This window comes from Anomalospiza imberbis, chromosome 30 (assembly GCF_031753505.1).
Source record: "Anomalospiza imberbis isolate Cuckoo-Finch-1a 21T00152 chromosome 30, ASM3175350v1, whole genome shotgun sequence".
In the NCBI taxonomy this organism is placed as follows: Eukaryota; Metazoa; Chordata; class Aves; order Passeriformes; family Viduidae; genus Anomalospiza; species Anomalospiza imberbis.
In genome coordinates this window covers 1,987,735-2,011,459 of record NC_089710.1, presented here as the reverse complement: position 1 = coordinate 2,011,459, position 23,725 = coordinate 1,987,735, and the positions used below count along the sequence as shown (strand labels likewise).

Here is a 23,725-nt window from a genome sequence, read left to right as displayed (position 1 = left end):
AGGAATGGTGTGGCCAGCAGGAGCAGGGCAGTGATTCTTCCCCTCTACTCGGCACTGGTGTACTTGGCATTCTTCCCCTGTAGTGGCACCGTACCATGAGTGCTGTGTCCAGTTCTGGCCCCTCTGTTTGGGAAGGACGTTGAGATGCTCGAGAGAAGAGCGACAAGGCTGGTGAGGGGCTTGGAACACAAATCCTGTGAGGAACAATTGAGGGAGCTGGGGTTGCTTAGCCTGGAGAAAAGGAGACTCAGAGGTGACCTTATCGCTCTCTACAACTTCCTGAAAGGTGGTTGCAGTCAGGTGGGGTTGGTCTCTTTCTCCAGGCAACAAATGTCAGAACGTGAGGACACTGTCTCAAGCTGTGCCAGGGGAAATATAGGTTGGAGTCTAGGAGGAAGTTTTTCACAGAAAGACTGATAAAATATCGGAATGGCCAGCCTGGGGAGGTGGGAAAGTCACCATCCCTGGGAATGTTCACAAAAAGACTGGATATGGCACTTGGTGCCATGGGTCAGTTAAGGTGTTTAGGGCATGGGTTAGACTTGATGATCTTGAAGGTCTCTTCCAACCCAGTCATTCTGTGATGCTGTGAAAGCAGCCCACACCTGAAGTCAACATCTGTGCAGACCAAAAGGCAACGCTGTCATCCTTCCTCAGCCCGCTCTCCCTGACCAGGCTGCCTTGCTGTTGGCATGGGTGGTGGGGCAGCAGGGTCATGACATGCACATGTGTCACAATGGCCTCGGGGCACGATGTCACCGCGGGTCACAAAGGCCTGGTGGGCATGGCCGCCTTTCTGCCAGAGGCCTGGTGGTTTCCATGCAGATGTCCCTGGACACAAAGGCCTTCTTAATGCCTTTGCCCCTTGACTTTGCCTACTCTTGTTCCTCTCTCAATGATCTGCTGCTCTCTCTTGTCCCACCTTTGTTCCTCCCCTAAACATCCCCAAGGAAGCTCTGTGCAAAAGTGCCAAAGTGCTTTTCCCACCCAGCCCACCCTGGGTCCCAGCACTTGGCCCCAAGTTCCTGGAGAAAGATCATCAGGAAGGCAAAAGCTCCATTTTGACTTAATCTGGTGGCTACTGTGGAAGACTATAAAAAGTGTGTTTTTAAAAAAGATTAATAACAAAGTAGGGCCAAGGAAAATGTCCATTCTCTATTGCAGGGATTGGGGGCTGGGTGGGGAGGGAGGGATTCTGGTCAGGAATATGCCAGGGGCATCCTGGTTGTCTGTGCCAGCCACAGTGTGGGCAGCAGGACCGGGCTCTGATTGTCCCTCTCTGCTGGGCACTGGGGAGGCCACACCTCATATCCTGTGCCCAGCTTTGAGTCCCTTTACCCTGTGGCTACATTTAATACAAATTACCAACTCCTTGAACGGTAATTCAGTTATCTCTTGTGTCTTTGTCATAAATATGTGGCATATTGCAGATTAGAGGTAAGGGTGAAATTAATTGATAAGTTTTCTCATTTATGGTTCAGAAATAATGCAATTATATAACATTTCATGTACTGAGTTCATTGTATGTGGTTTACATGTTGGATGGATATAATTTGGTTTATCTTCTGACAGGATATGCAGGATGATTATAAACAGGAAACAGAATAAAGCCTAAATAAACAAAACTACAATTGGATGCAACATTAAATTCAAAATTCCAGTTGCTCTGTGTGGCCATCCAAAAATAGTTTCCCACCAGCAATGTTCTCTATCTTTCTTCCCTCTTTCCAGGACATGGTGTATCTTCTCTGCCTGACGATGGGTGGTAATGCGGGTTCCTTGTCTGGTGTGCTGTTGTCCATTTCAGCATGGACTCAGACCATTGCAACAGTTTCTTGCCAATGCCAGATTCACTCCAGCAGTGACAGGCAATGAAACTTGACACGGTGTGCAGTTGGACTGTAGCAATTGGTGAGTTGTGAGGGAGCTGAATTGTTAAAACTGCAGCCCATAATTTTGCTAAAACTACAGATACAGCTATTAGAGCGATCAGATGTCTCTCAGGTGGTGTTTTCTGTAAACATAGAATCACACAGAGTTCTCATACAGATACATCCATTTCCAACATATGCAAGCACAGTTGCTGGGGTTTCAACACAATATTGACATTTTCTTAGAGGTCAAGGCAAATGTCTTAGTTGTCAATAGTATTATTTTCACAAATAAATCCTTGCTGTTCCTGTCCAGTCAGGCATCAGCATCCACAGTTGGCCATGGGCTCCCATTTGGGGCTCACACTTGTATGTTCTAACAGACAGAGGACAGCTCCATTGGGATTTAATCAGCATTTTAACTGGGTATAAGGCATAGAGTATTGTTAAAAGAAAAGCTGTGGCTTTACCCTCAATGGGATAATAAGTGTCACTAACAAGATGTCACCAAGATTGGAAACCCTTTCAAAAAGACTGTCATAATCCCAAATTACCTTTAGTTTATCAGTGATCAAGGTGCCATTACCGCCTTCCCTTTTAATTGCTATTACAGCAGATTGCAACTGCATCTGTGGAAGACATGTGGTGCATGGTGTAGAATTGAACTAAAGTTATATTTATTATGATTTATGCTAATCAATTGGCATAAATAAAGAAGTGAGGGTCTTCAGCGTGCGGGTCAAGCTGTGTGTATGTGTATTTTGGGTTCTCCTTTGAGAACGATGAGCAGTCCAGGAGGTCATCTACAAAAGTCAACAACAGGGAATTTATTTAACAATAAATGTGCGGTAGACAGATAGAAAGGGATAGGAGACAGGAGAGTGAGAAGGAAAGAGGGGAAAGAGGGAGGATGGGGTGGGGAAGGAAAGAGTGTGGGTGCACGGGTGTAGGGAAGATCAGGAGTGGGGTGGGGAAGAGATCAAACAGAGGACAGCACACGACTCTTGGCTCCAGCAGTGTCCCATCCGTCCTTGGTCACCCTGCGCTTCTCTGCGCTGGAGTCCTGGTGGTTCTTGTGGAGGTGGGGAAACAAGGTCATTCATCTGGGGTTATCTTTCTCTGGTACATATTGCGGGTATCCAGGGAACCGTTTTCCTCTTTGCCATGTGAAGAGAGAATGGGTTTGCCTTCATTTACCTGCAATGCTGAGGCCCAAGGAGCGTTTCTAAGCTCGTAAACCACCCTCCCTGGGGCAGGATGGAGATGCACCCCCATAATGCCGCTTAGCAGGTGCGTTGTGTTGTGCTCGTTAGTCCGCGCGGGCGCACGGTGGGGTTTTTCTCAGCTGCGGTGTGAAGTAGGGGCTTTAAAAGAGGCCTCTGGGGAGTGCGGTGACTCGGAGCAGGAAAGCAGGGGCATGGCACGGCTTTGAGGGCGTGGCATGGCAGTTTGTGTAGCAGTTTGCACGCAGTTTGCGCAGGCAGGGTTGCAGGTTTCCAGGTGGCCCCTGTTGGAAAGGTTTGCTGTGTGTTGCTTTCGGTGTTTTTGTTGTTTGGTTTCAGGGTTTCTGTTAGTAATGGTCTTCACACAACCAAAAACGCTAGTTAGTGCAAATCTGTGTAACCAAATGGAACCCTCCAGGAAGGATGTGTCTGTACAGACTCATTCTTGTGTGGACTGTTTGAGCTTAGCAGTGGTTTCAGCGGCATTGCAGAGGAAATCTGCCTGCGGTGTGAACAGGTGAATGATCTCCTCACACTGGTGGCCGAGCTTAGAGAGGAAGTTGAAAGACTAAGGAGTATCAGGGAAAGTGACAGGGAAAGAGATTGGTGGAGTTCAGCCCTTCCATCTTTACGGGAGGCCCACCAAGGGTCAGAGGACTCCCATGCCTCCCACTGTCAGGCAATAGAAGAATGCTTGGGAGATGAAGGGGACTGGAAATGGGTCCCTGCTCGGGGAAGTATTAATAAAAATTCCTCTCAGCCCCTATCTCTTATTCAGGTGCCACTTCAGAACAGGCATGAGCTCCTGGATCTAGAGAGTCAGGAAGAATTAGAAGAAAATTATCTGCCCAGTGAGCGTCCCAATTATGATTCATCTGTGAGACAGATCACCACCTCTAACATCAAAAAGGAAAGAAGGGTAATCGTGGTGGGTGAGTCCCTTCTGAGGGGAACAGAGGGCCCCATATGTTGACCAGAGCCACCCCACAGAGAGGTCTGCTGCCTCCCTGGGGCCCGGGTACGGGATATCACTGACACACTGCCTGGGCTGATTCAGCCCTCTGATTATTGCCCACTGCTGATACCCCAGGCTGGCAGTGATGAGACTGAAAAGAGGAGTGTCAGGGCAATTAAAAGGGACTTTAGGGCATTGGGTCAGGTGGTTAATAGGACAGGGGCACAGACAGTCTTTTTCTCAGTCCCTTTGGAGTCTGAGAAAAATGCTGAAAGCAATAGGAGAGCTCACATTATCAACGAGTGGCTCAAGGGATGGTGTCATCGACAAAATTTGGGATTCTTTAATCATGGGGCAACTTTTACAGCACCTGGCCTGCTTGGAGCAGACGGGCTCCATCTTTCTGTGAAGGGCAGAAGAATTTTAGCTCATGAACGGGCAGAATTTGTTGAGAGGGCATTAAACTAGGTCTGAAGGGGGAGGGAGATGTAGCTGGGTTTTCTGGAAGCAGGCTCGTGGGTGGTAAGCCTGAGTTAGGGGTGAAATCAGCAGCCCAGCTGAGGTGCATGTACACCAATGCACACAGCATGGGTAACAAACAAGAAGAGCTGGAGGCCATGGTGCAGCAGCAGAGCTATGATGTAATTGCCATCACAGAAACAGGGTGGGACGACTCACATGGCTGGAGCGCTGCACTGGATGGCTGCAAGCTCTTCAGGAGAGACAGGAAAGGGAGAAGAGGTGGAGGGGTGGCCCTTTACATTAGGGAGGCTTTTGATGCTACGGATGTTGAAACTAATGATGATGAGTCAAATGTCTATGGGTGAGACTAAAGGGGAAGGCCAACAAGGCTGACATCCTACTGGGAGTCTCTTATCATCCACCCAACCAGGAAGAAGAGGTAGACAACTCACTCTATAAGCAGCTAGAGAATGTTTCTGGATCATCAGCCCTTGTTCTTGTATGCGACTTCAATCTGCTGGACATCTGCTGGGAACTCAATACATCTGAAAAGAGGCAGTCCAGGAAATTTTAGAGTTTGTGGAGGACAATTTTTTGTCGTAGTTGGTGAGTGAGCCCACCAGGAGAGGGACTATGTTAGATCTGTGGTTTGTAAATAGAGATGGGCTGGTGGGAGATGTGGTGGTTGGAGGTCACTTGGGGCACAGTGATTATGAAACTATAGAATTCTCAATATTTTGTTGAAGTCAGGAGGAACACTAATAAGACTTTTACATGGGACTTTGGAGGGCAGACTTTGGCCGACTTAGGAGATTTATTCAGAGAGTTCCTTGGGAAGCAGCCCTTAAAAACAAAGGAGTTCAAGAAAGGTGGGTCTGCTTCAAAACAGAGATCTCGAGGGCACAGGAACAAACTGTCCCTTTGTTCCAAAAGACGAGTCGACAAGGCAAACGCCCAGCCTGGATTGGCAAGGAGGTTTTGAAGGAACTTAGGAATAAAAAGAGGATGTATCATCTTTGGAAAGAGGGCCAGGTCTCTCAGGAAGTATTTAAGGGGCTTGCTAGGGCATGTAGGAAAGAAATTAGGGAAGCTAAACCTCAGTTTGAACTTAAAATGGCAGCTTTTGTAAAGGATAATAAAAAATGTATTTACAAATACATCAGTGGTAAAAGGAAGGGTAAGACCAACCTTTGTTCTTGATTAGATGTGGAAGGGAATTTAGAAACTGCAGATGAGTAGAAGGCAGAGGTGCTTAATGCCATTTTTTGCCTCAGTTTTTAGTGAGAAGATGATTTGTCTTCAGGACAACTGTCCTCCTGGGCTGGTAGATGGTGTCAGGGAGCAGAGTGGGCCACTGTTATCCAGGAGGAGGCAGGCAGAGAACTGCTGAGCTGCTTGGATGTTCATAAATCCATGGGACAAGATGGGATCCACCCCAGGGTGATGAGTGAGCTGGCAGATGAGCTTGCCAAGCTGCTCTCCATCATTTACCAGCATCCCTGGCTCACCGGTGAGGTTCCCGATGACTGGAAGCTGCCCAATGTGATGCCCATTCACAGCAAGGGTGGCAAGGAGGATCCTGGTAATTCCAGGCCAGTCAGCCTGACCTCAGTACCCGGTAAGGTCATGGAACAGTTCACACTGAGTGTCATCACACAGCACTTCCAGGATGGCCAGGGTGTCAGACCCAGCCAGCAGGGGTTTAGGAGGGCTAGGTCGTGTTTGACCAGCCTGGTCTCCTTCTATGACCAGGTGACCCTCCTGGTGGATGCAGGAAAGGCTGTGGATGTGTCTATTTGGACTCCAGCAAGGCCTTTGACACTGTCTCCCACAGCACACTGCTGGAAATGCTGCAGTCCACGGCTGGGCCAGGAGCACTCTGTGCTGGGTTCAGAACTGGCTGGATGGCCGGCCCAGAGAGTGGTGGTGAGCGATGCTGCATCCAGCTGGGGACAGTCACCAGTGCTGTCCCTCAGGGCTCTGTGCTGGACCAGCTCTGTTCAATATTTTTATTGACCACATGGATGAGGGGATTGAGGCTTTCATTAGTAAATCTGCAGATGACACTAAGCTGGGAGCGTGTGTCCATCTGTTGGAAGGTAGGAGGGCTTTGCAGGAGACCTGGAATGGTTTCCAGTAAGATGAAGTTTAATCAGTCCAAGTGCCCAGTCCTGCATTTTGGCCACAATAACCCCCTGCACAGCTCTAGGCTGGGGACGGTGTGGCTGGACAGTGCCCAGGCAGAAAGGGACCTGGGGGCACTGGTCGACAGCAGGCTGGACATGAGCCAGCAGTGTGCCCAGGTGGCCAAGAAGGCCACTGGCTCCTGGCCTGGATCAGGAATGGTGTGGCCAGCAGGAGCAGGGAGGTCATTCTTCCCCTGTACTTGGCACTCGTGTACTTGGCATTCTTCCCCTGTACTGGCACCATTCCTCGAGTGCTGTGTCCAGTTCTGGGCTCCCCAATTTAGGAGGGACACAGAGGACCTGGAGTATGTCCAGAGGAGGGCAACAAGGTGGGTGAGGGGTCTGGTACACAAGTCCTGTGAGGAACGACTGAGGGAGCTGGAGTTGTTTATCCTGGAGAAGACTCAGAGGTGACCTTATCACTCTCCACACTCCCTGAAAGGTGGTTGCAGTCAGGTGGGGGTCGGTCTCTTTCTCCCCACAGCAACTGACAGGACCAGAGGACAGTGTCTTAAGCTGTACCAAGGGAAATTTAGGTTGGATATTAAGAAGAATGATTTAATGGAAAGGGTGATAAATTCCTGGAATTGTCTGTCCAGGGAGGTGGTGGAGTCACCACCATGGGATGTGTTTAAAAAAAGACTGGATGTGGCACTCAGTGCCATGGTTTAGCTGAGGTGGTGTTAGCGCATGGGTTGGACTTGATGATCTTGAAGGTCTCTTCCAACCCACCAATTCTGTGATTCTGTGATTGTGTGACATCACAGACCAGGTTGTGACATCATATAGTTGGCTGTGACATCCCTGGTTTATTATGTGACATCACAGAATAGGCTGTGACATCACAGGATGCCTGTATGACATCACAGAGCAGAGCAAGCTGTGAGGTCAAAGAGTGTGCTGTGACATTATAGGGTGGCTGTGTTCCATCACTGAAGGTGTTGTGACATCACAGGGTGGGTCTCTGAGCCCACAGAGGTGCTGTGTGACATGTTAAGTGAGTTCTGCCATCACAGAACAGGCTGTGACATCACAGAGGAGGCTGTGACATCACAGAGGAGGTTGTGATGTCACAAAGTCGGCTGTGACATTACAGGCTGGCAGTGTGACATCACAGAATGGGCTGTGAGGCCACAGAGGAGATTCTGCCTTCATAGAAAAGGGCTCTGCGACATCTCTTCGCCATCCACCACTGACATCTTTGCAAATCAGGAATTGTTTGAGCGGTTTTGCCTCCACTGCAGGACAATCATCCTGATACAAGAACTTAATTGTGTTTATTTCTATCACAGAACCACGATTGTCTAAAATCAATTCTAGTATGGAAATCACTTGTGGATGGTGGACTCATCAGGCACTGCTGGGATGTTGCACATAGCTAAGGAAGGAGTGTGATTGTTATTAAATTGTGTCCTGTGCAACCATGGTCTGTTGGCCATGAAGAGAAACTTTCTGTGCCTCTTGAGTCTCACCAGTTCCTGACCCCCAAAGGACACAAACCTGATGAGTTGTGGTTCCCACTCCAGTGGTGGCACTTGGACCTCCCTCCATCCCCAGAGCAGAGCTCCCTTGTCCCAGAAAGTCCCTGGCAATGCAGGGATGAAGGAAACAGGACAGGCTGAGGGGATCAGGGGCAGGGCACAGCCAGGGATTTGGGGTGGTTGTGAGCCCAGGGCAGGACCCGGCCCTTGGCCTTGGTGAACCTCATCCAATTGTCCTGGGCCCATGGCTCCAGCCTGCCCAGATCCCTCTGCAGAGCTTCCTGCCCTCCAGCACAGCCACACTCCCACCCAGCTTGGGCTCACCTGGGAACTGACTGAGGGTGCCCTCGATGGCCTCATCCAGATCAGCAATAAAGAGATTTCACTGACCCGGCCCCAATCCTGAGCCCTGGGGACATCCCTGGGTGTGACTCCATTCCTCATCTGCTCTGAGTGCCAGGGGTTGGATGAGGGAAATGGTGGGGAGGCGGTAGGGACAAAGTGCTGTTGATTGTCAGTCATGGAGGGTCTTGATTTTCATATCTGTTTAAACTGCATTAGGAGGTGCTGGGGGTCAGTATCAATTGGACATTGCTGATATCAAACTACAAACAGGAAAAGAACAATTCTCTCAGCACTGTTTTCAATATGGTATATTCACTTTGAATACATTACTGAAATCTGTTTAATTAACCACAAAAGAATTGAAAACTTCAATTATTCCCTTTTTTCTTGTCTTGGGTGTTTTGAAAAATGTTTATGAGATTTTCACACTGAATTCTTAAACTGAAGAGCTCAAGAAAGAAGAGGCCTCTGGAGTAGTAAAATTCATCAGCAACCTCCAAGTGGCTGAGGATCCATCCCCATTGTAGCAGCAATGACCAGAAATGGGCACAGCTTTGTGGCTGCCCCAGCTCTGGGATGGGCCCTGGGCCTGGAGCAGGAGCAGCTCTGGAGGGCCCCAAGGCCGGGCTCTTGTGCTGGCCTGGGCAGATGGGATGGCAGCAGGGGCTGCAGAGCTCTCAGCACCTCAGCCCGAGGGGAGCAGGGCACCCAGGGAGCCTCCTTTGGCCTTGGCCAAGCCCCTTCCCCCATGGCTGGGGCTGAGTCCTGGCTGAGCTGCAGCTGCTGCTGTGCCCTGGCCAGGGGCTGAGGCCGTGGGGCCAGTGGCCAGAGCAGCCTGGGCTGAGCAGAGCTGTGGGGCCAGAGCCGGCTGGGCTGTGCTGGGGAGAGGCCCTTGGTGCTGCACAGAGCTCAGGGCAGCTGGCAGAGCTTGCAGGGAGCTGGGCTGGGCTCAGAGAGCCTGGCACAGAAACCATCAGTGTCCATCCCAGCCTGGCTGAGCGTGCAGGGCAGGACTCAGCCCAGGCCTTGTGGGGCAGGGCCAGCGCCTGTGCAAGGCATGGAAAACAGGCAAGTGCCCGAGAGAGGAGGCTGCTCTGTGCCCTTGGGGGCATGGACACAGCAGGAACACTCAGGAGCCCAAAGAGCCTCCATGGCTGTGCTGGAGACCAAGGCTGGAGCAGGGAAATGCAGGGCTGCTGCGCCATGGGGAGGGCATTGAATTCCAGCACACACCTCAGCTCTCTGATGGTCCCGGCACCATGCTGGGCCCTGTTTCAGGCTGGAGCAGAGCAGATGTTGATGGCACAGGAGCCCTGCGGGGCTGGCAGGGACCTGCAGCTTGCAAGGTGCTCTGCTCTCCCTCAGCTCCTCTCTGAGAGATCCAATCCCAGCTCGGCACCTCAGGGCACAAGTGGCACTGCCTGGTCATGGGCACACAGCTGGTGTCTGCCTGGAAAGGGGCACAGGTTTTAGTACTTGTACATTTCATATTATACAAGGACATTTTATTATCTGCGTCACTTGAGTACTATTAAGAAACAGCAATTTTCTGAAGTACTGATGGCAGAATGACAAGAAACACTGATCTTCCCATCTCCTCGAGTCACCAATATTCTGTTTATTTCTTCCTCTTCCTTCAGGTGTTTCCAGTTCTCCTGTTGAAATGGCCATGTCAAAGGACATCTCTGCACTAGACCAGGTGGATTTCCGTACTTCCCGTTGCACCCAGATTTCCCCCTCCAGATGCTTTCTGGTCATTCAAATGTCTCTCAATGGACTGGTTTCATTCTTTGCACATCAGGGAGTGGCCCAATCTTTTTGAAGTTCAAATAAATATTAATTATATCTTACTATTTTTTAATCTATCATGGAATTACATTTTCTTATGTCTTTGTCTAAAACTCTTCTTGTACAGAAGTCCCTTGGGGATGGCTGGGACATCACAGAGAGCTGAGGGAAGAGCTGTGATGGTTATTAAACTGTTCAAATGTTTAACTTGTGTTTCTTGGCAAGAAACCTTTCTGTGCCTCTGAGTGTCACCATCCCTGAGCCCAAAGGACACAAACCTGATGATTTGTGGTTCCCACTGCAGGGGCACTTGGACCTTGGCTCTGCACAGGAGAGCTCTTCATCCACTTTCCCTCTTTTCCTCCCTCTGGGCATGGAGGGAGCTCCTGACTTCAGCCTGTGACTCCTGTGTACAAAGAGCAAATCTGGGCAGAATCGGGGCAGGGAGGGGTTTGGGGGCCTTGGGATCTGTGCTGGGCACAGAAGGTGTTTTCCATTGCTCTGAGACTGTCTGCTGTGCAAAGTGGATTTAATATCCAGCAGAGGAATGACTTTTGCATTTGATGGAGCTGTGCCTTCCCTTGGGTTTGTTGGCTGACAAGAAATGAACATCCCTCTGTGTCTCGGGCAGCTCCTTCTCCAAGGAAAGCAGGTGGGAGTTGGAGCCAAGGAGCTGAAACCTGCAGGTGCAGCCTGGGCTGGAGGGAGCTCAGATTTGCACAAGGCTGCTCTGAGTGCCAGGGCATGGATGGGGGAAATGGTGGGGTGGGGGTAGGGACAGAGTCTGATTGATTGTCAGCCATGAAGGGTCTTGATTTTCATGTCTGTTCAAACTGCATGAGGAGGTACTTGGATTCAGTGTCAATTGGAGATTGCACATATCAGTGTATTACCAGGGAAAAAAAACTAAACAGGACCAAAAAAATCTTTTCTCACTGTCTTTTAAAATGTAGTGTATTCACTTTGAAGAGGCTTCTGTAATTGGGCTAATTAACCACAAATTATTTGAACACTTACATTATTCCCAGAGGTTTGGCTTGTTAAGTGGTCCTGAATGTTAATGAGCTCTAGGACACTGAATTGCTGAACTGAAGAGCTGAAGGCTGAGCAAGCCTCTGGAGCAGTAAAATTCAGCAGCAGCCTCCAAGCTGCTGAGGATGTCAGCAGCCCCCACTGAGGCCATCCCTGCCCAGAGACCGTGGGGGAATGGGCAGACAAGGAGAGCGTCCCTGGGGCTTGGGCAGCAGAACTCAGAGGCACCAGCGGCTCCAGCTGGGAAATGGAGTGTGGAATGTGGCTGTGAAAGCCCTGCCTGGGCTGTGCCAAGCAGGACACACAAGCCTTGACCCCCATCCCTCAAACAACTCTCTCAAGGAGACATTTAAGAAGAATTGCAATTGTTTGTGTCCTCTGAGTTGGATGCACTGGAGAAATACCAACAAGAGATACTCAGGAGCTCAAAACAACAAAACAGCCTATATTGGGAACTTTAGAAAATCAGAGAAACTTTGGCAAAAGGTCTTATATAACATTTAATCAACAAAAACACTTCTCAGAGCATTAACTTGGCCCATTTAACTTCACAAGCTCCAATCCTGTTCAATTTTAAGTTAATCAAAATTCACAAGAAGACACAGAAATAGAGAAAAATAAGATTTAGAGAAGCACACACACAGAGCTACCAAATCCTGGATTCCAGTGGTTCTCAAAAAAATAGAAATTCCAAGGGGAGGTAGGGTCAAATGTGTGCTTGCCTTGTGCTCAGCCATAAATACCCCTTGGTGCTCCTGGGTCCTTCCCCAGGTGGGACTTGGGGTCATTTGGTCGCTCAGGAGCTGGGCTGGGGGCTCCAGAGGTGGCTGTGGAGCATTGCCTGTGCTGTGCCAGGGACTGGCAGACACTGCTGGGCTGGGATAGAGGCTCTGGGGGGATTGGGGTTCCAGGGCAGGGCAGGGCTGGGGTTCCAGGGCAGGGCAAGGCTGGACCTGCCCCTTCCTCCCCACACATGAAATGTTTCCAGCCAACAATCTCCTCCAGTCTGTCACAACAGGCAGTGTTGGAGGTGAAATCCCAGTTCTTGCCATGGGCACCTGGACGAGAAGGACAGTTCTTTTCCATAGGAAGGAAAGCCCTAGTTCCCGGTTCATTTCTGGTTTGATTGCCTGGATTCTGTTTGGTTTTGTTGTTGCTTTGTTTCCTTGGTGTGCCTGCAGTATCCAGTCAGGAGCTGAGTGACTCTTGCCAAGGAACTTTGTGGTGCTGTCGCTTAATATTAAATCTGGTTTTGCTGATCCCTTGCTGGGGATTTTTTCAGTGCTCTCAAGCCCTCGTTGGTAACAGGGTGAAGGAGCCCTGGCCCAGGCTCTGGCCCTGGGGGACACGGGGACGCTGCCAGGGGGTCCCTGTCCCCCTGTCCCACCCCCCATGTCCCCAGCCTCCGTCCCCGTGTCAGGCTCTGGGGTCGATCTCGTGGAACATCCTCTGGGGGAGGCTGCGGCACCGGGGGTGGGGGGACCCGGGGGGACAGGGGACCCCGCTGTGCACGAGCAGCGTTGGACTTCTCTGGGGGAACTGGGAGGGGGGGCAGGGGTGGAGTGACCTCCCCAGTGACCTCACACAGCCCCTGTGATGTCACACACACCCCTGTGATGTCACAGAGCTCTTGTGATGTCACACAGCTGCCCTGTAATGTCACACAGCCCACTCTGAGATGTAACAGGCCACCTGTGATATCAGACAGGTGTCCTGTGATGTCACAGCCTGCTCTTTGAGGTGCCAGTCTGCTCTGTGACGTCACAAAATCTGCCCTGTGATGTCACAGTCCAGCCTGTGATGTCACATACACCCTGTGATGTCACAGCCTGCTCTGTGATGTCACAGCCAGCTCTGTGATGTCACAACCCACTCGGTATTGTTTCAGCCTTCTCTGTGCCATCACACAGCTGCTCTGTGATGGCACAGAGCCCTTTTCTGTAATGGCAGAGTCTTCTCTGTGGCCTCACAGCCTGTTCTGTAATGTCACACAGCCAGCCTGTAATGTCACAGCCGACTTTGTGACATCACAAACTCCTCTGTTATGTCACAGCCTGCTCTGTGATGTCACATAATAAACCAGGGATGCCACAGCCAACTATATGATGTCACAGCCTGCTCTGTGATGTCACACAATCACAGAATCACAGAATTGCTGGGTTGGAAGAGACCTTTAAGGTCATCGAGTCCAGCCCATGCCCTAACACCACCTCAGCTAAACCATGGCACTGAGTGCCACATCCAGTCTTTTTTCAAACACATCCCATGATGGTGACTCCACCACCTCCCTGGACAGACAGTTCCAGTACTTTATCACCCTTTCCATAAAATACTTTTTTTCCTAATATCCAACCTAATTTTTCCTTTGGTGCAGCTTAAGACACTGTCCTCTGGTCCTGTCAGTTGCTGTGAGGAGAAAGAGACCGACCCCCACCTGACTGCAACCACCTTTCAGGGAGTGTAGAGAGTGATAAGGTCACCTCTGAGTCTTCTCCAAGATAAACAACTCCAGCTCCCTCAGTCATTCCTCACAGGACTTATGTTCCAGACCCCTCACCAGCCTTGTTGTCCTTCTCTGGACACGCTCCAGCCCATCCATGTCCTTCCTAAATTGGGGAGCCCAGAGCTGAACACAACACTCGAAGAACGGTGCCAGTACAGGGGAGGAATGCCAAGTACACCAGTGCCAAGTACAGGGGAAGAATGACCTCCCTGCTCCTGCTGGCCACACCATTCCTGATCCAGCCCAGGAGCCATTGGCCTTCTTGGCCACCTGGGCACACGGCTGGCTCATGTCCAGCCTGCTGTCGACCAGTGCCCCCAGGTCCCTTTCTGCCTGGGCACTGTCCAGCCACACCGTCCCCAGCCTAGAGCTGTGCAGGGGGTTATTGTGGCCAAAATGCAGGACTGGACACTTGGACTTGTTAAACTTCATCATATTGGTATCTGCCATCTATCCAGATGTTCCAGGTGTTCCTGCAGAGCCCTCCTGCCTTTCAACAGATAGACACACGCTCCCGCTTAGTGTCATCTGCAGATTTACTAATGAAAGCCTCAATCCCCTCATCCATGTGGTCAATAAAAATATTGAACAGAGCTGGCCCAGCACAGAGCCCTGAGGGACAGCACTGGTGACTGTCCCCAGCTGGATGCAGCACTGCTCACCACCACTCTCTGGGCCGGCCATCCAGCCAGTTCTGAACCCAGCACAGAGTGCTCCTGTCCCAGCCGTGGGCTGCAGCTTTTCCAGGAGTGTGCTGTGGGAGACAGTGCCAAAGGCCTTGCTGGAGTCCAAATAGACACATCCACAGCTTTCCTGCATCCCCCAGGAGGGTCACCTGGTCATAAAAGGAGACCAGGTTGGTCAAACATGACCTAGCCCTCCTAAACCCCGGCTGGCTGGGTCTGACACCCTGGCCATCCTGGAAGTGCTGTGTGATGACACTCAGTGTGAACTGTTCCATGACCTTACCGGGTACTGAGCTCAGGCTGACTGGCCTGGAATTACCAGGATCCTCCTTGCCACCCTTGCTGTGAATGGGCATCACATTGGGCAGCTTCCAGTCATCTGGGACCTCACCAGTGAGCCAGGACTGCTGGTAAATGGTGGTGAGCAGCTTGGCAAGCTCATCTGCCAGTTCCCTATCACCCTGGGGTGGATCCCATCTGGTCCCATGGATTTATGAACACCCAAGCAGCTCAGCAGTTCTCTGATGGCCTCCTCCTGGATAACAGTGTCCCACTCTGCTCCCTGATACCATCTACCAGCCCAGGAGGACAGTTGTCCTGAAGGCAAATCGTCTTCTCACTAAAAACTGAGGCAAAAAATGGCATTAAGCACTTCTGCCTTCTCCTGATCTGCAGTTATTAAATTCCCTTCCACATCTAATCAGGAACAAAAGTTCGTCTTACCCTTCCTTTTACCATTGATATATTTGTAAAAACATTTTTTATTATCCTTTACAAAAGCTGCCATTTTAAGTTCAAACTGAGCTTTGGCCTCCCTAATTTCTTCCCTTCATGCCCCAGCAAGCCCCTTAAATACTTCCTGAGAGACCTGATCCTCCTTCCAAAGATGATACATCCTCCTTTTATTCCTAAGTTCCTTCAAAACCTCCTTTCCCATCCAGACTGGACGTTTGCCTCATCGACTCGTCCTTGGGCACACAGGGACATTTTGTTCCTGTGCCCTCAAGATCTCTGTTTTTGAAGCTTGCCCACCTTTCCTGAACTCCTTTGTTTTCAAGGGCTGCTTCCCAAGGAACTCTCTGAATAAGTCTCCTAAGTAGGCCAAAGTCTGCCCTCCGAAGTCCAATGTAAAAGTCTTATTAGTGTTCCTCCTGACTTCAACAAAATATTGAGAATTCTATAGTTTCATGATCACTGTGCCCCAAGCGGCCTCCAACCACCACATCTCCCCCCAGCCCATCTCTATTTACAAACAACAGATCCAACATAGTCCCTCTCCTGGTGGGCTCACTCACCAGATGCAACAAAATATTTTCCTCCATGCACTCTAAAAATTCTGGAACTGCCTTTTTTCTGCTGCATTAAGTTCCCAGCTGATGTCCAGCAGATTGAAGTCACCTACAGGAACAAGGGCTGATGATCCTGAAACATTCTCTAGCTGCTTAGAGAATGAGTTATCCACCTCTTCTTCCCAGTTGGGTGGACGATAACAGCCATCCAGTGCAGTGCTCCAGCCATGTGAGTTGTCCCACCCTGTTTCTGTGATGGCAATTACATCATAGCTCTGCTGCTGCACCATGGCCTCCAGCTCTTCTTGTTTGTTACCCATGCTGTGTGCATTGGTGTACATGCACCTCAGCTGGGCTGCTGATTTCACCCCTAACTCAGGCTTACCACCCATGAGCCTGCTTCCAGACAAACCAGCTACATCTCCCTCCCCCTTCAGACCTAGTTTAAAGCCCTTTCAAAGAGTTCTGACAGTTCAAGAGCTAAAATTCTTCTGCCCTTCACAGAAAGATGGAGCCCGACTGGTCCAAGCAGGCCAGGTGCTGTAATAGTTGCCCCATGATTAAAGAATCCCAAATTTTGTCGATGACACCAACCCTTGAGCCACTCGTTGATAATGTGAGCTCTCCTATTGCTTTCACCGTTTTTCTCAGACTCCAAAGGGACTGAGGAAAAGACTGTCTGTGCCCCTGTCCTATTAACCACCTGACCCAATGCCCTAAAGTCCCTTTTAATTGCCCTGACACTCCTCTTTTCAATCTCATCACTGCCAGCCTGGGGTATCAGCAGTGGGTAATAATCAGAGGGCTGAATCAGCCCAGGCAGTGTGTCAGTGATATCCCGTACCCGGGCCCCAGGGAGGCAGCAGCCTCTCTGTGGGGTGGGTCTGGTCGACATATGGGGCCCTCTGTTCCCCTCAGGAGGGACTCACCCACCACGATTACGCTTCTTTCCTTTTTGATGTTAGAGGTGCTGATCTGTCTCACAGATGAATCATAACTGGGAGGCTCACTGGGCAGATAATTTTCTTCTAAACCACCTGGCTGACTCTCCAGATCCAGGGGATCATACCGAATCTGAAGTGGCACCTGGCTTGGGAGAGGGGGGTTGGGAGAGATTTTTATTATTACCTCCTCGAGTAGGTACCCACCCCCACTCCCCTTCATCGGCCAGGTGTCCTTCTATAGCCTGACAGTGGGAGGCGTGGGAGACAGCGGGAACCAAGGAGAGCATTGCTGCCCTGCCAGACCTCATGGAACCAAGGATCCATTGTGACACTGCAGGGCCCTGGGGCACCACGGTGCCATTGTGACACTGCAGGGCCCAAGGATCCAAGGGACTTTGTGACACCAGAGGGACATTGTGACACTGGGAGGCCTCATGGAATCATGGAGACCATTGGGACACTCTGGGGCCTCATGGAACCATGGTGACACCAAGTTGTCAGGGGGTGTTGATCTGCTGGAAGGCAGGAGGGCTCTGCACAGGGACCTGGACAGGCTGGATCCAGGGCCCAAATCCAACAAGGTGAGGTTTAACAAGTCCAAGTGCCGGGTCCTGCACTTTGGAGACAACAACCCCTGCAGAGCTACAGGCTGGGGACAGAGTGGCTGGACAGCAGCCAGGCAGAAAGGGACCTGCAGGGACTGATGGACAGCAGGCTGGACATGAGCCAGCCGTGTGCCCAGGTGGCCAAGAAGGCCAATGGCTCCTGGCCTGGATCAGGAATGATGTGGCCAGCAGGAGCAGGGCAGTGATTCTTCCCCTGTGCTCAGCACTGGTTGGGCAGCAACCTCGAGTCCCCAGTTCTGGGCACCCCAATTTAGGAAGGACATGGAGGGGCTGGAGCATGTCCAGAGAAGGGCAAGAAGGCTGGTGAGGGGTCTGGAGCACAAGTCCTGTGAGGAGTGGCTGAGGGAGCTGGGGTTGTTTATCCTGGAAAAGAGGAGGCTCAGGGGACACAAGGCGGTGTCAGGGCACAGGTTGGACTTGATGATCTCCAAGGTCTTTTCCAGCCTTGCTGATTCTGTGATTCTCTGAAACCACCCTTGGAGCAGTTGCAGGAGGAGCCCTAGGCTTCCTCTTCAGAAGCTCCAGCAGCCCAGGTCCTTCAGCTTCTCCTCACAGCCCCAAAGCCCATCCTGTCAGTCCTGCAGAGCCTCTGCAGCCCCTCCTCACTGCCCAGAACAGGGAGCCCCACAGCCAGACACAGCAGCCCAGATGTGCCCCCCTGGCCTGGGCTGCCTCTGGCAAGGGAGCAGCACGAGGCACTGCAGGAGCCTGCAGACAATTCCTGCAGCACCTGTGGGATGATCCTGCTCCCCAAGGGCCGTTCCCATGGTGCCAAGTCAGGAACTGGAATGGGGAGTGGGGCCAGAAAGGAAAGGGCAACCAGGGATGGGCTGTTTGCAGGGGAGGGAACAGGGGTGGGCAATGGGAAGAAATTTGTAGCAGAAAGAGGAAAGAAAGCAAAGGAGAAGCCAAGGAAATGCTCAGGGCAGTTTGGGGGTGGCTGCCAGGCAGCCCTGGCTCTGAGCAACAGCGTCTGCAGTGGGACAGGAAACTCCCAGCTGATGGGAACAAACTTTCTGGCTGGCTGCAGAGGCCAGGACAAAGCTGAGTGGTTTCCCTGGCGTCCCCCAGCCCTTCCTGGTCCCAGGGGCTGATGGCATTTGTGCTCGCTCAGGTTCATGTCCCCACAGCAGCAGCATGGGGGTGCTCCCGCCTGCTGTGTGCAATGCAAACAGGGGCTCCTGAGCCAGCGCTGCCGTGGCTGTGCCTGCAAGGATGCGGCACCTGTGTGAGCTGGGGGAGAGGCCAGGGCTGCAGAGGGGGGTGTTGTTGGCAGCTCCATGAGGACGCTCTGGGACGCTGCCCTGGGCTGTCCAGCGCACTGGGGATGGATCAGCCCCTGCTCTGCTGCTCCTTCCCGTCTCCCCCAGGGCCCTTGCAGAGCACCAGCCATGCTGTTTGCCCCCAGCCTGCCCACGGCCAGCCTGGGGCTCCTCACGGGGGTTTTCTGTGCTGAGCATTGGCCTGGCCGTGTTCTTGAGAGAGCCTGGGCAAGGAGCCTGGAGCCCCCAGGCCCTGGCCTGAGGCGTCAGCGCTGCCCCAGCAGTGCCCATGGGCTGTCCCTGCTGCAGCCCCGGCACTGCCACCCCCAGGACTGTGCCCGGCCCCGAGAGCACTCAGGTCCTGCAGCAACACCAGGGCCACCAGGGCAGCGGGGCAGGGCCACGGGAGCAGCACTGGCAACACCAAGTGCTGCTGCTGCTGGGCACAGCTGCTGTGCCAGCACTGATCTGCCCCCAGCTCTGCACACAGACATTGCTGCTGCAGCTCCAGAGAAGGCAACAAAAGGGCATCTCTGCAGAAAACTCTGCTGGGACATCCTTTAGTTCCTTTAAAGCCACCAAGAGCACAGCCCCTCATTGACACAGTCTGTGGCCACAATGAAGGGGGAAAGAAACAAAATGAGAAATGGCACAAAATATGACATTTCTTTGGGGAAAAGATGAAAAAACTAAAACAAAGTAAAAAAGCCCACAACCAAAGCAACAAAAAGTATCAAATATTACTTTTATTTCAAGTGATTTGTAGAAATTGGCCAGGAGTTTAATGTTTCTGAAACCATCCAGTCATCAGTGTCCACACTGCAGCCTTGAGCTCCTGGTTCCTCAGGCTGTAGATGAGGGGGTTCAGGGCTGGAGGCACCACTGAGTACAGAACTGACACCGCCAGATCCAGGGATGGGGAGGAGCTGGAAGGGGGCTTCAGATGAGCAAATGCTGCAGTGCTGAGGAACAAGGAGACCACGGCCAGGTGAGGGAGGCAGGTGGAAAAGGCTTTGTGCCGTCCCTGCTCAGAGGGGATCCTCAGCACGGCCCTGAAGATCTGCACATAGGAGAAAACAATGAACACAAAACAGCCAAATGCCAAACAGGCACTAACTGCAAGAAGCCCAAGTTCCCTGAGGTAGAAGTGTGAGCAGGAGAGCTTGAGGATCTGTGGGATTTCACAGAAGAACTGGCCCAGGGCATTGCCATGGCACAGGGGCAGGGAAAATGTATTGGCTGTGTGCAGCAGAGCATTGAGAAAGGCACTGGCCCAGGCAGCTGCTGCCATGTGGGCACAAGCTCTGCTGCCCAGGAGGGTCCCGTAGTGCAGGGGTTTGCAGATGGACACGTAGCGGTCGTAGCACATGATGGTCAGGAGGAAAAGCTCTGCTGTAGCGCAAAAAGTGAAAAAAAATAGTTGGGCAGCACATCCTGAGTAGGAGATGGTGGTGGTGTCCCAGAGGGAATTGTGCATGGCTTTGGGGACAGTGGTGCAGATGGAGCCCAGGTCGCTGAGGGCCAGGTTGAGCAGGAAGAAGAACATGGGCGTGTGCAGGTGGTGGCCGCAGGCTACGGCGCTGATGATGAGGCCGTTGCCCAGGAGGGCAGCCAGGGAGATGCCCAGGAAGAGGCAGAAGTGCAGGAGCTGCAGCTGCCGCGTGTCTGCCAGTGCCAGCAGGAGGAAGTGGCTGATGGAGCTGCTGTTGGACATTGGCTGTGGCTGCACATGGGGACCTGTTCATGGAGAAAGGACAGTGACAAGTCAAGAGAGGCTGGCAGTAGCTGGTTTAGGAATTGTTTTCCCACCCACACATCATTCCTGGCTCTCTGAGGTCAGAAATCACCAGCATTTCTGCTGCACTCAGCGTTTGCCACTGAGAAATGTGAGAGGCAAAGGATTCCCTGTGGATGAGGACAGGTGAGGGGCTGAATGGGCTTGTTCCCAACTGCCCTGGCTTTGCACCTTTGGCTGGAATCAGAGCACAATCACACTCCCGGGTCACCCTGGGATAAACCAGACCCTGCCCAGAGCAGAGGGATCCCTGAATGTCTCACCCTCTCCAAAGGTCTCTGGGCAAGCTCTCAGCACCCCCTTGTGCCAAGGACACTCACGGCTCCCTTGGCCAACCCAGCAGCATTTCCTCAGCTGTGGCAGCTTGGCACTTCCCCGTGGGACATTCAGGGAACTCCCAGAGGCTCTGGCACAGCTCTGCACCCAGGAGGGCAGCTCAGAGCTGGGAAGGGCACAGCAAGGAGATCCCCCTTGTGCCCATGATGGGATCTCAGGGAGGGGCTCAGCTCATTCCCCTTTCCCATGGACTGCTTTGCCCACAGCCCCACAGGTCCCAGGGAAGCTTGGACATCCCATTCCCATGGACAGCCCTGCCTGGCAGGAATGCCAAGGGCAGTGCCTGACTCAGCTGCTGCAAATGCCAGAGCCTCCCTGAGAGCACCAGAAAACACTGACAATATCAGGGGAGTGCAGAAACAGGAGAAGATGTTGTGGTGCTGTGCCTGAGAGGGCAGGGCAGAGACAGCCGGGCACTCAGGACAGTGTTCCCGTGCCCAGCTGTGCCCGGCACCTCCCACACACCAACAGTGCCCTCCTGCCCCCCCACTGCTCTGTTCAGCCCCCTCTGCTTCCCTGCGCATCTCCCTGGGCCTGGACATTCCCTCCTGAGAGGTGCCTTGTCCCTGCCAGCGCTCACAGAGCCCATCCCACCCTGTGTGCCCTCGGCCCGGCCCTACAGAAACCTGCCTGTGTGCAGGGCCCTGGCTGGGGCAGGGTCTGTGTGCAGCTGGGCGAGGGCAGCTCAGGAGAGCCCTGCTGGGCCCTGCAAAGGTGATGCTGCTGCTGTCCAGGGCTGAGGAGTGGCTGAAGGCCCTTTGGGAGGCTGCCAGCAGAGAGACTGACCACCCAAAGTCACAGTTCTGGAGTCTCTGTAAATGTTCAAACATTCCTTTGATGATCCTGTGTGTCCCTTTCAACTCAGAATGTTCTGTGATCCTGGGATCACAATTCCTGTTCTGCTTCTCTCATCCCTCTGTTGTCTACAATCAAAAGAGAAAAAAAAATCCTTTGCAACAGTGTTAGAACAGTAAAGACCAGACCTTTATTGGAAGTTTCCAGGTGTCCCAGTGGGGATGAGGCAAACCCAGTCCCTGATTTCAACAATTCATTAAGGTTGATTAATTAGGATATTTAACAGGAACATCCAATAGGAGATTCAGTTGCCCCAGTTACACACCCCTGGCTCAACCCATTGGAGTAGGTCTAAGGACTTCTATGCCCCAGTTTTTGTTATCACTGCGCACATTCAAAAACCAAAATGTTCTTCTTCTATGTCCTCTTCCTGATAATAAGACTATACAGAAATACAGGACTGTGTTTAGAAGGTCAGCTTATTGTCCTAAAATCTAAGAAAAAGATTAGGAAATGTTCTAAAGTTAATTAAGGATTGTAGTTATAGAAGTATATAATAGAACTTTAATAGAGCCAATTAAGTGTTTAATAGAGTAAAGTAAGGATTATAGTTTTATAACTATATAATAGTAATTTACAGACCTACAAATATATTAAAAATTTATAAAAGGAAAAAATCTTTTTCTCTCATCCTTCTCCAAGCAGGAAATTGAAAACACTCTCAGGAAAGCTCCTGAGCTTTACAGCAATCCCAGGTTTACCTTCTTTGGGAAGTGTCCTCAAGAGCTGTGCCCAGGCTGGTCTGGAGCTGGGAGCAGCCCTGCCCCAGCCAGCAGCTCTCAGCAGCAGCATCTGCCCTGCTCAGGGTGGCTCCTTCCCCCCACAGCTTCTCTCCAGCACTGGGAGCAGCTCCCCGGGCCGGCTGAGAGCTGTCCCTGGCAGGCAGCAGAGTCCCTGGCCCAGCACAGCGCCCTGGGCTGCAGGACCCTGCTCTGCAGGACAGCCCTGGGCACCCCTGGCTGCTCTGCACAAGAGATGATCAGAGAATGTACTCACAGGGCCTGTGGGCATTGGGATGTTCCAGCTGTAGGAGATCACTCCAGGAGCTGCAGCTGCATTGTCCTGCAGCCAGAGGTTCCTGTGCCAAGGGCTGCCAGGGATTCTGCCCCAGGCACTTCTCAGCACCTTCCCAGCCCTGACTGATGGAAGCTCTCTGTGCCTCTGTGCTGTGCCCGGGCTGGCTGCAGGCAGTGCCCCAGCCCTGCTGGGCAGGGAGAAGAGCTGCTCATCCAGAGAAATGTGCTTTTGAAGCTCTCCTTGGTTGCCAGGATCACCCTCTGTGCCAGGAGCCCGGCCCAGCTCAGCAGCACAGACACAGCACAAGGACTTTAATGACCCTCTGGGGCTTTGTGCTCAGGCCCTGAACATCAGGCCCTGAGAGGGAGCTGCAGAAACCTCTCCAGATCTCCAAGTCAGAATCCAACTCCAAAGTTTCTTTAACTTTTAATGGGTCCCACTGAGGGACACGACTGAGAAAGTGTCCCCAGGCCCCAGGCAGAGCAGAGAACTGGAGGCACTGATGACAGGTGGGGACAAAGAGAAGCCAAGTCTTGGTGCCCTGGGGCACAGCAGGCTCTGTGCCACCAAGGGCTGTCAGGAGACACCTTGTCCTGAGGCACTGGGGCCTCCTGGCACAGCCCCAGCCAGGCTGGGCACTGTCAGCCCCTTGTCCTGCCCTCACATCCCCCCCTAGCCCACATCCCAGTGGCCTCAAGGATCTGCTGGAAGGAGTCCCTGGGGAGCCTTGCTCAGGAATGGCCCTGGGGGCTCCTTCATGCTCCCAGGGACTGCAGGTTTTTCAAAGCACTTTGGCTTTGGCTTTTGCCTTGGAGTCTCTGAGAGCTTTGTGCAATCATGGCCTCCAATTATCTGCTGTAATTAGTCCCTGGAGAGGCTTTGTCAGGAACAACACTCAGTGGGGCTCATTAATGCTTCAAGGTACTTCAGTTCATTTAAGGTACTTGGTGTTTCCCTTTTGATCCAGTCTCTGTGAGAGTTTTGTGCAATCATGGCCCCAATTATCTGCTTTAACGAGTCCCTTGAGAGCTTTGCACTGACACTCAGTGGGGCTCATTGATGCTTTGAG

General features: G+C 52.1%; 2 protein-coding genes across 2 annotated transcripts in view; both read right to left on the bottom strand.

The window, feature by feature from the left end:
- The window catches only part of LOC137463846 (zinc finger protein 271-like), a 473,788-nt gene that overhangs the window by 288,596 nt on the left and 161,467 nt on the right, over positions 1-23,725 (bottom strand). The window lies entirely within an intron of this gene.
- On the bottom strand, positions 19,384-20,334 carry LOC137463850 (olfactory receptor 14J1-like; the record flags this gene model as incomplete). The annotated part of the gene is made up of 1 exon (XM_068175243.1): positions 19,384-20,334. A coding segment is annotated over one exon (900 nt), but the record flags the coding sequence as incomplete, so codon positions are not given.